A 16,364-nucleotide genomic window follows, 5' to 3' on the forward strand; every position below is an offset into this window, starting at 1 on the left:
GACTAGTGTCTTAATGTGATATGTGGTTGTCCCACCTAGCTATATTGAATGCACACACTGTAAATCGCTCTGGATGAGAGCGTCTGGTGAATGACTCAACTGTACAAATGTACTAGACTAGTGAGTGACTAACACTAGCAGCCACAAGGTGGCGATATAAAATACAAGATAAACTGTAGTACTGTTGTGTGATGCTGCATTGAATTATGCAGAACCAAAATGTTTAGGTTGAAAGTAAATATACACAGGGCACCATTTCATTATAAATCTGTAAAAACTAGTTTTAATGGCAAAAAAACATGAAAATGACAAATATGGAAACTGACTCCTTTATAAAAACGAACTGTTATTACTGTATTTATGACAATAAATATAGACTGCACCATGGACAGCAGATGATCAAAACAATATATATTTATATGACTATCCAATGAGTGCAGTTAGCTTTTCTACCCCGAATGCGTATTCTTATTCCAAGATTTAGTCTCAACAAGATAGTAGAAAATAAGATATAATTCTAACCCTGATTCTTCAAAACAAACTGATAACATATTGTAAAAAATGAACAATATTTAAAGATGGAATCCACAGTGGGGAAACGGCACCACTGCCTGCCCCACGGCCTTTGCTTTTGTTTTGTTGATGAAGCAGACCCGGGAGCGTCCGTCAGCGTGGTAAAAAAAGCAGTACATATTCTGCCATTCTAGCGTGCGTGCAGCGATGTCCGAGTGAGAAAAAAAAAAGTGTTAGTTGTTTGCGATATTACAACAATAAAGAAGTTAGTGCAAACGGACGTGGCTGTTTCACCATTAAGGATTCCAACTTAAAAACTAAAATAAATAATCACAGTCATTAAGAATGACATTTCAAGCCACAATCTTTACAGAAATTGCACTTCAAAATACTGGTCAGGGTGAGTAGATTTCTAGTACTATATTTGGTCGTACAGGTGTAGGATCTTAATTTTCCTGCACCACATTAAATGCAGATGAGCTTTGTGATTTACATGAATTCACAGAAAACCCACACTAACACACGGTTATATTGACAGTATTGCACTTTTCTTGTAGCCTACTTTTGGCCAGCTAATAGCCTAACCACCGATCAAGCAACATTATGGTCTAAACGGCGGCAGGTAGCTTAGTGGTTAAGAGCATTGTGCCAGTAACCGAAAGGTCGCTGGTTCTAATCCCCTCACCGACTAGGTGATGAATCTGTTGATGTGCCCTTGAGCAAGGCACTTAACCCTAATTGTTCCTGTAAGTCGCTCTGGATAAGAGCATCTGCTAAAAGACTAAAATGTAAATGTTCAAATCCTGTTTCTGCAGGATTATTTTGCTGTGACAATATATGTCAAATTAAGATCCTACACCTGTACATCATACAGTATAAACACAGCAAGGGTAGTATAATGTATTATAGAGTTATCAAAGGTGTCAACAAGGGGAGTGTTAAACTAAATAAAATCTTTATAATCTACATTTCATTCCAGCCCTCACAAAGGATAGTACAGAATTGCATAAGAGCACATCAATAATAAATTAACAGCAATGACATCAAACAAAAGAAGAGGGTAAAAAAAGATTACAAAACATATACTGCATATTCAACGTATCTATATATTATTCATATAATTACATAATAAAATTATAGTCAGAAGCCAATACGCTTCTGAGTGCTCTTCTTGGATTCCTTTAGTCTTCTTCAGTCTCAAAACCAGAACTGCTTCTAGCTCTGAGATCAAATGGCACTGTATCCCCTATGTAGGAAATACGCTGCAATATCAGATGTACCCAAGACAAGTCTGTTGCACTGTTCCCTAAAGGTGCTCCTTCCTATCAGAGTTTAGTCTGGAAAGAAGAAGGTGTTTTTTTGGCGTTGGGTAGTCACTGGAAAAACACTTCCTCCTCTAACGTGTGTATCTATATTTCTTTCTGTGTGTGTAGTTCCCTTGGACAAAGTGCTCGTCTGGGCACCTGTAGTGTGTGAGGTGCCTCTTAGCTCTGTCCCAGTGAACAGTAGTTTAGTTTCTTCCCTTTGACTCCAACTCCCATGATTCTCCGGTCTCATGGATCACACCTGTACATGGGCCGTACCTGCCTTGTCTGGGAGAGGTCCTGACTGTCTGCACCCAGCCCCGGCCTCTCCCTCTCCTACCCTGTTGTCCTGGTAGCTGGTGTGCATGCTAGTGCTAGGCCTAGCAGCCTCTTTCAGAGTGTTTTGATGGTGCTTCAGCAATGAAGGCCAACTAAGTGGCCCTTCGTCCAGTCCAGCTCTCCTGGTCCTGGACTGGTCCATCTCTGCTGGGGTAGGGGTGTTCAGGGCTGTCATGGGCCGGTCCATTCCTGTTAAGGTAGAAGTGTCCTGGGATGACCTGGTCCGGTCTATTGCTGCTTGGGTAGGGGTGTTCTGGGCTGCCATGGACCGGTCCATCCTTGCCGGGGTAGGGGTGTTCTGTGCTGCCACAGGGCTAGTCACCAGGCTGTAGTGTGGACTGGTCCTGGGCTGTACCATGTGGATCCCCCCAATGGGGATCATCAGGTTGGGGGTCCTGGCTAATTGCTGGGAGTGGAGAGGCAGGTGGCTGAGGACACCCGCGTGGCCCCCTCGGGATGGTCTAGTCCTGGGGGACAGGAGAGGGGGACGCACCTCGTCGTCGTCCTGAACAGAGTAGCTCTTCAGCTGGGTGGGGATGAGGGGAAGGAAGGGTGTAAAGGTTAAAACCACAACGCAACCAAACCACAACGTCAACACGACTTTGACACAAATTTAGAGGCTGATGGCACAGTCCTTGAGGTTACAATCTCAGACATCTTATGATAGGTGTGTCTCGTTTTATCACCGACTGCCCAGAACAAACACGTTTGTGTCTATTTGGGATCTCTCTTGCATTATTTTCAGGTTTTGTGTTGTTGGTTTGGTTTGAATCATATAAAAGTAGAGAGTTACCCTTCCTTCCTTTTCCTATATAGGTATGACTTTAAAATAACCCTGAATGTACCGGCCTGCGCATCTATATTTGTTTTGGATGTTTATTTTACTCGGATTTGGCTGTTTAGCCTGCACAGCAACTGCTTTGTGTGCAGAAAGGGGTTTATTTAATCTCTGAACCGAACCGGCTAACCAAACAGAGACAGATCACGTCGCAGGTGAGTGAGCATCACTGTGGTTATCAAACCAATCCGTCCCCACGTTATAGACATTAAATTCAATTATGTAACAAAAATGCAAGAGAGCCAAACAGTCTTCCACAGTTACCTTGATCAAATATCAACAAGGTCGGACACAAGGTGTGTCTGTGTTGTGTTCTAAGGGTGACAGAGAGAGACAGTGAAATACTCACCAGCTTTGCCTTGGAGCTTGTAGCTGTAGCAGGTCTGTCCCTGTGGGGATTTGAAGATGGGTGTCTGGACAGACAGGCTCTGTGTTGAGCAGGGATGGTTGCCTGAGGGGCAGGGGAGACACCGGTGGGGGACTTGGGCTTGACAGGCGAGAGGCCTCTTAGGGGGGAAGGATGTCTTTCTAGGGAGGAGGAGACATGACAACCTAGCAGGGACAGAGAGGAGGGTGGGGAGGGGTAGGAGGGGGCAGGGGACAGGTTATATCTAGGAGACAGGGATGAGAGTGGTGGAGTGGAGGGATGGCAGGAGACAGGGGAGAGGTAATGCCTGGGGGAAGGGCATCGGAGAGGGGACAGGTCCGCTCTAGGGGATAGGGAGTGAGCAGGAGAAAGGTGATGGGTTAGGGATGGGGATGGAGATAGGTCTGGAGTTGGTGATGGACAGTGCAGTGGGGAGCGGTGACCATCGGGGTCCAGGTGCCTCCTCCGGGAGAACAGAGCTCTCTTCTTGCTGGGGGAACCAGCAGGGTAACAGAGGCTTGGCTCCCGGGGATTCAGCCTCTGAGGCTGGCTGAGCTGGCTTGACCCTGATGGTCTGGTCCTGTCCCGGTCTGGTGTGGTTCTGTTCTGGTCTGGGGGTTTGGGTGGCTTCAGGTGGCTTGTTGAGGTGGTGGAAGGGTCTTCATGGGACCAGGACTCCTCCTCACCATCATCATCTTCATCATCATACTCGTTGTCATCATCGTCTTCTTCAGTTTCGCTGACATCAGAGTATCGGTGCTCGTCCTGTCCTGTCTCTGGCCAGACTGAGCAGTCTAAGAGTATTAAGCAACATAACAAAGTATTATTGGATACTTCTAAGGTAGACACTGCAACATACAGTGCCTTGCAAAAGTGTTCATCCCCCATGGTGTTTTTACTATTTTGTTGCATTACAACCTGTAATTTAAATTGATTTTTATTTGAATTTCATGTAATGGACATACACAAAATAGTCCAAATTGGTGAAGTGAAATGAAAAAATAATTTAGACAAAAATGTCAAAAAAATTAATAACGGAAAAGTGGTGCGTGCATATGTATTCACCCCCTTTGCTATGAAGCCCCTAAATAAGATCTGGTGCAACCAATTACCTTCAGAAGTCACATAATTAGTTAAATAAAGTCCACCTGTGTGCAATCTAAGTGTCACATGATCTGTCACATGATCTCAGTATATATACACCTGTTCTGAAATGCCCCAGAGTCTACAACACCACTAAGCAAGGGGCACCACCAAGCAAGCGGCACCATGAAGACCAAGGAGCTCTCCAAACAGGTCAGGGACAAAGTTGTGGAGAAGTACAGATCAGGGTTGGGTTATAAAAAAATATCAGAAACTTTGAACATCCCACAGAGCACCATTAAATCCATTATAAAAAAATTGAAAGAATTTGACACCACAACAAACCTGCCAAGAGAGTGCCGCCCACCAAAACTCACGGACCAGGCAAGGAGGGCATTAATCAGAGAGGCAACAAAGAGACCAAAGATAACCCTGAAGGAGCTGTCCATAGGACCACTTTAAGCCGTATACTCCACAGAGCTGGGCTTTACGGAAGAGTGGCCAGAAAAAAGCCATTGCTTAAAGAAAAAAATAAGCAAACACATTTGGTGTTCACCAAAAGCCATGTGGGAGACTCCCCAAACATATGGAAGAAGGTACTCTGGTCAGCTGAGATGAAAATTGAGCTTTTAGCCTTCAAGGAAAACGCTATGTCTGGCGCAAACCCAACACCTCTCATCACCCCGAGAACACCATCCCCACAGTGAAGCATGGTGGTGGCAGCATCATGCTGTGGGGATGTTTTTCATCGGCAGGGACTGGGAAACTGGTCAGAATTGAAGGAATGATGGATGGCGCTAAATACTGGGAAATTCTTGAGGGAAAACTGTGTCAGTCTTTCCAGAGATTTGAGACTGGGACGGAGGTTCAGCTTCCAGCAGGACAATGCCCCTAAGCATACTGCTAAAGCGACACTCGAGTGGTTTAAGGGGAAACATTCAAATGTCTTGGAATGGCCTAGTCAAAGCCCAGACCTCAATCCAATTGAGAATCTGTGGTATGACTTAAATATTGCTGTACACCAGCGGAACCCATCCAACTTGAAGGAGCTGGAGCAGTTTTGCCTTGAATAATGGGCAAAAATCCCAGTGGCTAGATGTGCCAAGCTTATAGAGACATACCCCAAGAGACTTACAGCTGTAATTGCTGCAAAAGGTGGCTCTACAAAGTATTGACTTTGGGGGGATGAATAGTTATGCACGCTCAAGTTTTCTGTTTTTTTGTCTTATTTCTTATTTGTTTCACAATAAAAAATATTTTGCATCTTCAAAGTGGTAGGCATGTTGTGTAAATCAAATGATACAAACCCCCAAGAAATCCATTTTAATTCCAGGTTGTAAGGCAACAAAATAGGAAAAATGCCAAGGGGGTGAATACTTTCGCAAGCCACTGTAACATCATCTTACCTTCTTCAGCCTCAGTCTCTTCCAGGGAAGAGCCGGTCATTGGCCCGTCATGGCATTTCTTCCCATGGGCCTTGGACTTCATGTGTTTAGTGAGGTTCCCTGGAACAACAGAGAACCATTACATTACCATCACTGACATCCCTACAACACACTGGATGAACAGAGATGTCAACTCCAAGCAGGTCAGCAGTACCCTTTTCCTTAAAAATCTATTTTATAGGAGAGACCTTGTCCCAATAAGGCAGCCATTCCAGTACCTATCCAACTATCCATACCCACTAGAGAGTCACAGTCATGTGACTATCTATAACCTCAGTAAGGCAGCAATCCTGTGTCTATCCAAAGCTCACCTTTGGTTTTGAAGGCGAAGCTGCAGTGCTTGCAGACGTACGGTCGTGAGTCGGTGTGCAGGCGGATGTGTTTATGCAGCATACTAGGCTTCTTACAGCGGATGCCACACTCCTCACACACATATCTGCCCCGGCCTCGACCCCGCACGTACACATACTCCTCACTAGACCTGTAGCTGACGGACGAGAGAGAGAGAGAGAACATTTTTTATTTAGTGTAGTGTTATTATGTATAGGTAATGCTACCACCAAAAAACCTTGGTGATATCAACAAAACCTTGTGACTTGATGCTAGTGCTCTTTCAATAACAACTAGGAATGGAGAGGAACCTGAGATAACAGAGTTCCCTAAATTCTGATCTTTTGATCTGAATCCCGGGTCACATTTTCAGTGGTGAGTTCATTTCCACCCCTGATGAAAACCACAGTCCATATGTACTGTAAATAGCACCTGCAAGCTGCTATAATGTTTCTATTTATCGCTGTATCTGTTTGGCAAACGCCCTTCTTACACAGTGAACTCAGTTCAGTTGGTTAGGGGGTCCACCCTGTGTGTGTGTGTGTGTGTGTGTGTGTGTGTGTGTGTGTGTGTGTGTGTGTGTGTGTGTTGCTGCTTTTGGGTGGAGGGTGTTCTGGTTTGCGGTTATAAAAGCCTGACTGTGTGAAGCTGAAGTGGGGGCTGTGCAGTGGGACTCTAACCCCCATCACCACCCTCTCACACCACCCCCACCCAGCCCAGTCCAAACACAGAGAGCCTGCAACATCAGCTGGGGTTTGGAACAGCAAGCCAATAAAAACACACCAGAGAGGGAGGAAACCCTGGGCTCAGACCAGCTGCTCCAAATAAACAGAAAACAAAAACGTCTTTCTATTAATATGATCGGTAATTACAATGATAGCTAACATGCTTAATTTTCTCAACTTAATCCCTGTTTGGTGCCTTAAAAGCGATGTTTTGGCTGAATGAATGAGACAGGTGTTGCGAGGTCCTTACAGGGGTTCAATGTGGAGCTTTCATTAAACCATATCAGCTGTGTTTGTGTGTTTGTGTGTTTGTGTGTGTGTGTGTGTGTGTGTGTGTGTGTGTGTCGATTGTTACATGGAGCAGGCCTTTTCTGAAAAACTCTTTAAATACCAGCCCCTCATATCACGCGTGGACAGCCTAGGATACAAATGCAAGTTGGTGCCATTGAAATTTGGCAGTCTTGGCCACATACATAGGCTTACTGTACGTGGCCTTCAGATTGCAGGCCTGACTAAGAGTAGAACAAAACAACTGGCTAGGTACTGCTCTGTTTCAGCTGTTATGGGCAGCCTAGCTGTGTGGAGGAGAAGGTACTGCTCTGTTTCAGCTGTTATGGGCAGGCTAGCTGTGTGGAGGAAAAGGTACTGCTCTGTTTCAGCTGTTATGGGCAGGCTAGCTGTGTGGAGGAGAAGGTACTGCTCTGTTTCAGCTGTTATGGGCAGGCTAGCTGTGTGGAGGAAAAGGTACTGCTCTGTTTCAGCTGTTATGGGCAGGCTAGCTGTGCGGAGGAAAAGGTACTGCTCTGTTTCAGCTGTTATGGGCAGGCTAGCTGTGTGGAGGAGAAGGTACTGCTCTGTTTCAGCTGTTATGGGCAGGCTAGCTGTGTGGAGGAAAAGGTACTGCTCTGTTTCAGCTGTTATGGGCAGGCTAGCTGTGTGGAGGAGAAGGTACTGCTCTGTTTCAGCTGTTATGGGCAGGCTAGCTGTGTGGAGGAGAAGGTACTGCTCTGTTTCAGCTGTTATGGGCAGGCTAGCTGTGTGGAGGAGAAGGTGCTTTTTGTTTCCTTGCATCAACAACCTTTGAAATGTTTGAATAATTTATGATGTAATGTGATTTGTGGATTTAAATAAAGTATTTCAAATGTGTGTGTGCGTGTGTGTGTGTGTGGATGCATGCGTGTGTACGTGCCCACTGACAAAAAATCCCACATGCTGAACTGATATACAGCATGTAGGCATATTGATGGCCACCAACCCACGCAATTCATAGTTTACTCTGACACCCATTCACAGATCCTGCCCCTAGCTTTATCTTCAGAGAGACAGCCTACACTAAATCCTCCCTCACTCAGCCTTCACTCCCCCTTCACTGTAGCCATACTGAAAGGTCATTGTTTGACTTCCTCTCTCTCACTGCTTTGTCTTATCATCCCGCACACACATCGGCCTGAACAGATGGAATTGGCGGGCTCAGAGCTCCACACAGCACAGCATGGAAGGGAGATGAGTCATTCCCAGCTAGCACATCGGGGTTTTGGGAACATTGTGGGAACTAATGTTTTTGGTTTCATATTTGGTTGTGGGAACAAAGCCATACGTTTCCTGACAGGTAAAACTGAACGATTTTTAAACGTTCTGAGAAGTGAAAATTTGGCCTGTTCTGAGAAGGTTTTACTCTGGTCCCTTGAAAGATTTCCTGGGAGTTTTTATTAACGCTCTGAGAACGAAAATTAAAGGTTATTTGGAGGTTTTTGAATAACTTCCTTAAAACTTTCACTGAATGTGTGGCCAATTAGTGGGCGCGGCCAACACACCTGAACACACTTAACAAGACAGAGGATAGAGAGCGTACTCTTTGCCTTGTCCAGTCAGTGTGCCCCCTCCGCAAAATACAGCTGACAGATCTTTTATAAATAATTCTGATAAAACGTGAAGTTTAGTCATTAAAAACCCCTGTAGGTCTAAGCCCTTAGATCGCAATATCTACTAAGCTAACGTATCTAATTGTTTTAGGATGGTAATAAAATGGATCATTTAGCTATTTGATTTGGAATTTTAGGACCCCTGTTGGTATATTAGTTCGCTCAAACGCTTCGGTCTGGACAGTTGGTTTTGTGAGAAGACATCTTCGAAATTAGGGTGTCCGCGTCAGAGAGTTCAGACGACTGACGTAAAGCTTCTGGATGTCATAGGGCAAAACAAACAACACTGTCGTGTTCATGAGAGGCTCATCTTTCATCTTATTCATTTGTAGCTCAAACGTTCAGGTTCTACAGACAATTTTGTGACGATTTTCTTGTCCGGATCCTCTCAAGTGTAGAAAAACACAGCTTTTAAAAGCCCCATGTTATGGAATAGGCACAAACTTCATATTGAGCTGCAGCCACTGCAAGACATGGCAAGTCTCTAGCATAAACACACAGGGAGCTATTCAAAATGACATCAACAATAAAAACAGGACAATGCTGACGGGGCACTTGCCCTTGTGCCCCTTATGGGCAGCTTGTTCTGAGACGGAATGTATGTTTTTAAATATCATTCTTAGAATGTTCTCTGAACGTTACAAAAGTTTTCTTGTGGTTTTTATGGAAAGTTTTCTTAACGTTCTCGGAACAATTTGAGAACATGACTTTAAATAGGAAACCTGTAGGAAACATTATGTCGAGGGTACTGAAATTCCCACAGAATAATGTTGTTTCTTAACGTTCTCTGAACTATTTGAGAACATTCCCAATGTCAAACCAGTTGGAAAACGTTCCTAGAACATTACCAAGATTGAAATTAAATGTAACCATGTTTGAATGTTTAGGAAACGTTCTGTTAAATTAATGAAATACCAAAAAAAATCTGTTTTTTTTTGTCAAGTTCCTTAAATGTGCTGAGAATGTTCCAAAGCCAAGCAACTATCCTACACTATTCCCAGAAAGTTGTGGGAAGGTTGTATGCAAAATAACCATAGGACAAACACACTCTCCCCAAGCTCTAAGAAACATATGGTTCTCAGAACGTTATGTGCTAGCTGGGTTGTGACTGATGAGAAGAAGGCTGTGAACCTGAGTCACAACAACAACAACAGGTTCCCAGCGGTACTCAGAGAGATGCAGAGGAAAGCACAGATGGCACCTCAGTGGCACATTCACAGATATGATGGAGGAGACCAAGTGTTCTCAGGAGTTTCAGTTATTTCTGCTTCATAACCTCAGTGTGATTCAATCTAGCTGTGTGGATTAACGTAAATGAATTTAGATGAATCAGAGCGCTCTCGATCTCTCAGAGCTCTCTCTCCTATCTGACACATCCTACATAAGTCCCATTACTAGAGAAGCAGAGAACACTTTCTTCATCTGGGTACTGTACCTTCCTCTCCCTCCTCTGAAAATAGTATCCCTCTTATGTTCTCTGTCTACAAATAGATACACATAAACCCAGATGTACAGAGAAATCATGTAAATAGACGTAAGGTTCTCATTCATTCAATCAATCACCATCTAAAATGGGAATGAAATTGGGAATGAAACTTTCCCTTTACAGCTTAATGGCCAGAACTATTGACTGTGTTGGGTGTAACTGAGCCTCTACAGGGTACAGTAGAGGAAGCTGGGTAGTTGTTGGTCATTTCCTGGCTAGGGCCACTCAACAGACGTGCTCTGTTGGTGTAGTCAGACAGGCAACCCTTAGCCCCTCATGTCCTGCAGAGGGGAAAGACAACATTTCTCAGCTCTCCACAAACGACACAGAGACCCAATACCCTCACTGTCTGTGACTAGTAGCTTACAGTACCATGGCTTGTACTGTATAGAGATACAGTTGTAAGGCTGAGTGTAGTTTCTAATGTCCTTATGAATGTAAAGCCAATAAAGCTTTGCATCTTCATTTTTTTTCAACTGTAAAATGTAATCAGTCATAGCCTACTCACCCTCCCTCACAGATCCAGATTCGAGGTGGAGGTTCTCTACATTTGCTGGTTGACTCGGCCTCCGTTTCCTTTTCCTCCTCTTCCTTCTCTTCCTCCTCCTCTCGGTCTTTCTTTAGCTCCTTGTCCTCTGCGGATTGCTCTTGCTTTGTTGTCTCGACACGGTAGCTGTCGCCGGGCAGAGTGGCTTGTACCTACACTCGAGAGAGACATGCAGGGCAAATTCACCAACCCTGCTCCAGCAAGATCAGGCCAAGGAGACAGAGATGGGGGGGGAATTCATCATAACTTATGTGTTTCAGTATTTATCGAAATTATACTGTAGCATTACAATTTACAATATAGGCCTACAGGCTTTAAATGAGAAATAAGGCCAAACTTTAAGACTGTATTGGGTCATATACAAAATATAGTATGAAAGACTACAGCACATAGTACAGTATGGGACAAGGCTAAATAAATACATACTGTACTGCATATTTCACATTGGCCATTCTATGAGGAGGCCTACAGTAAAGTCTATTTACCTCAGAATGGCATGGCATCTTCATGTCGGTGGGCTCTGGTGGGGTCTCTGCTTGGGTGGATGACATGGGAGACATGGTGTAGATGGTGGAGCTGACCCTCTGCTTGCAGTCCAACAGGGACAGGGCTGTCTTGCTGGATAGGCCTGGAGGGTTGGGGTCATACTCGCTGGTAGACCAAGAGGAGTACACTGAGGGCTGGTGGTCAGTCGAGGTGGAGGGATTTGGCTTGGCGTAGTTCAGATAACACCAGCTGTGAGAGGTGGTGGACTGGAGGGTCGGATATGAAGTTCCTTCTTGACTTATGGGAGTACACACCCTAGGTAAACATGTTGTAATTTCAACCTTTTCTTCTTTTGTGGATGTTTCCGCGATTACGTTTCCTACGTAACTCTCCTCTACTTCTTCCTCCTCCTTCACTCGTTTCTGCTGCTGTTTGGACTCAAGGCTGAAATCGACACTGTTTGAAGGGGATAACATCCTCTTGTTGCTCCCTGAGCCCGAAGATCTACAGCCCTCCTCAGACCACAACTGGCTGCCTGGAGGCAAAGGCAAAGCCAAGTGGTTGCCTGGAGGCAGGGCCAACTGGCTGACTGGTAGCAGAGTCTCAGACAACATCTTGCTGCCTACAGGCAGAGTCATGACCAGGTGGCTGTTATGTTCAGGAATTGGGATATTTCTATTGCCACTGTTTAACCCAGAACACACAGGTTCCTGGGACCTAGATGTTGTGGTTTGGGACAGAGTGGTGTATATGGCACTGGCTGGGGTGTTGGTGTCTGCCTGTAGCCGGACTACTGCTACTGCTGGTGATATGGAGGGCCGGAGAAACTCTGGGCTATGTGTGATGTTAGGGTGAGGGTGGAGGATCTGCGGAGGATGTGTTACAAACTCTGAATGTCCTCCATGACTGTGAGTTGGGACTGGGATCTCCAGCTTCAGGCCTGTGGACATTGGAAGGTAGTTCGCCCTAGCAATCCCTAATGGGCACTGGGTGGGGAGGGGGTGGGGAGGGTAGACAGGGCGGGGTTGGGATTGGGGTTGGGCAGGGTGGATGTAGGTATGGACAGGACGCAGGGAGATAATTAGAGGTTTCCCTGAACAGAGAGGTGATGGGGCTACCCTCTGGAGGGGGTCAGGAGATTCTACAGAGTTCTTTGAGGGTAGGACTTCAGAGCAATGTCCGGTCAACTGAATACTTTGACCCAGTTTCCATTGTAAGGGGGGCTCTTGGCAAAGAGTTTGTACAGGGTTAAAGTACGTGGTTTCGCCTGACAGACGGGAACCAGCGGCCGGACTAAGGTGTCGAGGACCTGGGCTTAGTCTAGAAGAAGTGCTAGGACTGACAGGGTCAGGACTGGGGCTACAGTGAGAAGGGTTGTTCACCTTTAGTGCTGTGTGTTTGGAAGAAATGGAGGAACTGGGGTTCAGTTTTATTTCTGCGGGTCTGGCAGGCTGCTCCTCCTCTGGGTCCCTGACCGCAGTGTGTCTCATGAGGAGACATTTGCGTCTGTCTCTCCAGCCAGCTGCGGAGCGCTCAGGGGACAAACTGCTGTAGTCAAAGGACTTGCTTCGCATCTCCAACATCGCCATCAGGACAGACTGCTGCTGTGGGTCGTGAGGTGCTTGCTCTGAGGCTGACCGCCGCATCTCCCTTTTGTGAAGATGCAGCCCTGGGACGGTCAACATGTTAGGGGCCCTAGACCTCCTCAACGGTGTCCCAGCCAGGGTCTCCATGTCTCCGGGTCTGGTGGACTCCTCGAAGGATGCAGAGCGGCTAGATGCGTGGGATGCACAGCTGTCCTGGCTGGGGCTGCGAGGCAGGGAGATGGAGTCAAAGCTGGACATGGACTCCCCTGAAGACTGGGCGGCCTCTGCCAGGCGAATACGTTTCTTCTTCGGGGGCAGCTTCTCAATGGGCACCCCAGACAGGGTGAGGCTCCTCTGTGGCCACTGGAACTCCTCTGTCCTCTCAGTCTGTTTAGGCATTATGGATGCTGTTTCTGACTGTGTCTGAACAGACTCAATAACATTGGTGTTGGAATCCTCAGTGACGAATATCTCAGGGACTTGAACATTGTGTTGGCGCACCAGTTTGCGAGGTGTTGGTTTGGACGAGTGTTCCTGCGGTTGTTTCTGAGACACATCCTCATGAGATGGGAAACTAAAATGCGCCTCCTCTTTACCTTGACTCTCTGTAAACAAAGTGTCCTGTTTCTCAAATGAACTAGTATGCTGAATCACTGAGAAACATTTCGATGTGCCTCCCCGATCCTGCTCTAACCATGGCCATGAGTTTCTATTGCATGCTACACTTTTTTTGTCTCTGCCTTGCACCGACGTGGAGAAGTTGGGTATGGATAAAGACACAGGAGAGGATGGATCATCAGATTCAAAACTCTCCTCTTTCCTTCTCTTGCGCATTGCCAAAGCCCCTGGTTTGCTGATCGGATAGTGTATCAACTGTGAACGGTCCAGCTGGCATATTGTTGTATCAAGACTCTCTTGGGGAAGTCGTGCTATACAAAGACTTCTCTTGTGTGCCTTATAACCTTCCCAGTTCTTACATCCAAAACCACAGGACTCACACTCATATGGCTCTGGTTGACATTGCTTGTGGTCAGGAGGCACAACGGACATATTGTGATTGTAGAGTGTGTTGGAGCTACTGTGTAAACTATGTTCCTCTTTAGTGAATTCAGCACCAGGGTGTAGTTCGATAGCAGGCTGGCGTCGTAGCATCCCAATCCGGCGAGACAGTGTTTCAGACCGTTCATCGAAAGATTGGCTAAGGCGGAAGTTTTGTGGGAAGACGTCAGAGGTGGCATCAGTTGAACTAGCAGCAGAGGGCATAGAGAGGCTTCTCAGAAGAGGAGCCATGGAAGTGGATGACAGGCCTGCCGTTGAATCCACGTGTAGTGACTGGTGATGATGGAACTTCTCACACGGAACTCCCATAGTGATGGAACCACTGCATTTAAAGCCTGGGTCTCCAGGGTTGTTGGTGCTGTGGTGGACTACCGGCAGCTCTTTCAGAGATAGAGAAACCTTAGAGTTAGACTCATTGCTACTTCTCCTAGGCAGAGAGAACCTCCTGGGCTTAACGCTGTCGATCTTACTTGTATCAACCACAGCCTCGTTGATGGTGATGAGGTTGGTGATGTGGTCAATGACCTGCTTCTTGGGCACTGTGAATGGGATGCTCTTCTCCTGCTGTCCCTGGCCTCCAGAAGGCTGCTGGTCCTGATGCCGGGACATCCTCTGGAGGTGACCCAGACGGCCATATTTCCCCATGATGATCTCTGCGTAACTTTTGGCACTTGTTGCATTGGGTGGGCTGTCCTGCGACTGCTCAGTGCTCTCAGAGCGAGAGAAATAGCCAGACTCTGTGCTGCCTCTACTCCCTATACTCGCCATACCCAATGAGGAACTGATCGAGTCAGACGAGCCTAGAAGGCCACGTTTCCCTCGGCTCAAACGCATGGCCAGCCTCTTCTTGACAGCGTAGGAGTTGTCCATCGCACTGGACTGCTCTGTAGACCTCTCTGTGTCTTCATGGGTCTTCTCGTTGGCTACACTGCCTTGTCTCTCCAAGTTGGAGGAGGCAGCAGATGATGGCTGTCTGGTTTCGTCTTCTGACTCTGGCACCAGTTCTTCTAAAGCACTGGGCTCTCCAGAGGCGAGGCCGGCCTTCACCCTGTGGGTATGGGACTTCCGGTGCTTGTAGAGGTTGCTCTTGGTCTTGAAAGAAAAGCCGCAGGGAGCACAGGGGTAGGGCCTCTCTCCGGTGTGGGATCGGATGTGTTTCTGCAGGACACTGGGCTTGGCACAGGCACGGCCACAGTAAGAACACACATATTTCCCAGGTTTTCCAGGCTTACGCTCCCGTTTATGCTTCAGGGTGCCCTCCTGGTTCTCCTCTGTGGCAGGAGCCTCTGTAGACTGGGTGAAGGTGGTTGATGAGGAGGGAGTTGCCGGGGTCCCCCCAGACGAGGTCCGAGACACTCTAGTCGGTGTTGCCTCTGCCTTTGCATGCTTACCCCCCTCCACCAGTGGGGTGTCTGAATCAACGCTTTGCCTCTGATGTCGGAGACGCTTGCGCTCCCTCTTATTAGGCAGTTTGTGGTGTTGCTCTTGTTGTTGTTGAGGGCCTCCTTGCTTGGAGCGAGTCTGTTGTGTCTGCAGTTGATTGTTCTGGGAGTAGGGAGATTTGGGAGGCTCGGGGTCTGCGAGAGGCAGAGCAGACTCTCCTGGCTGAGGGTGGTCGTGACCTCCGGACTGCTCCCCAGTCGACAAGTGGCTGCAACTGTGCAACGCCTCCATAAAATGGAACAACAACCTCAGGTAGACACCTGGGATCCCTCCGCCTGAGACAGGCCACACAGGTCAAGCCTATTCATTCAACGGACTCTGGGATTGATGTATGATGAGTATTTTATTCCTTAGTTATATCTGGCTTTCGGGCTGTCTGTCCTCATACTTAGTACTTACTCCAGTAAAGCCATTAATTCAACGGATCCTGGGCAACAACTGTGAATTGTCATGCGGTGATGAGGAAGTCCTTTTCCATCCTGAGCCAAATAAGCTTCCCATATCGGAGCTCTGTTGTCTCCCAGAGTCAACAACTCTGCCCTCTAAGCCTCTGAGCCAGTCCCCTCAGATAGTCCCGTTGTCCGGTATTCAGATACTGGGTTGAACCCTTCCTCGTGTCAGGTCTTCAGATCCAGCTATCAGGACTTTTTGTTGGATGTCTGTGTCCTCTGATTCACTCCAGAGGACCTGAAAGAAGAAAAAATTGAGGGGTAGTCTCTATCGCTCCTTCTTTCTCTTTTTCACACACACACAGCGCACACACCAAATGAAATTACATCATGAAGACAGATGGCAGAAACAGTCTTTCTCCGCCCACTATGATCTAAAAATATTACTGTTGAAGGGAACAAAACAGCTAAAAAGCAAGGTTTTAATCACTTATTTCATGAA

The 16,364-nt window shown here is 46.7% G+C and overlaps 1 protein-coding gene across 2 annotated transcripts in view; it reads right to left on the reverse strand.

Annotated features, from left to right (window-relative positions):
• Positions 1–1,306: 1,306 nt before the first annotated feature.
• LOC121586537 (transcription factor HIVEP3) overlaps positions 1,307–16,364 on the reverse strand; it is a 34,464-nt gene continuing 19,406 nt past the window's right edge. For both annotated transcript variants that reach the window (XM_041903289.2, XM_041903287.2), the window contains exons 2-7: positions 11,385–16,160; positions 10,861–11,051; positions 6,201–6,376; positions 5,851–5,949; positions 3,344–4,155; positions 1,307–2,682 (exon numbers count right to left, since the gene is read on the reverse strand). In XM_041903289.2, the coding sequence (XP_041759223.2) occupies positions 2,074–2,682; positions 3,344–4,155; positions 5,851–5,949; positions 6,201–6,376; positions 10,861–11,051; positions 11,385–15,704 (6,207 nt within the window). In that variant the 5' untranslated portion in view covers positions 15,705–16,160 and the 3' untranslated portion in view covers positions 1,307–2,073. The remainder of the gene's footprint in view (positions 2,683–3,343; positions 4,156–5,850; positions 5,950–6,200; positions 6,377–10,860; positions 11,052–11,384; positions 16,161–16,364) is intronic.

This window comes from Coregonus clupeaformis, chromosome 17 (assembly GCF_020615455.1).
Source record: "Coregonus clupeaformis isolate EN_2021a chromosome 17, ASM2061545v1, whole genome shotgun sequence".
Taxonomy (NCBI): Eukaryota; Metazoa; Chordata; class Actinopteri; order Salmoniformes; family Salmonidae; genus Coregonus; species Coregonus clupeaformis.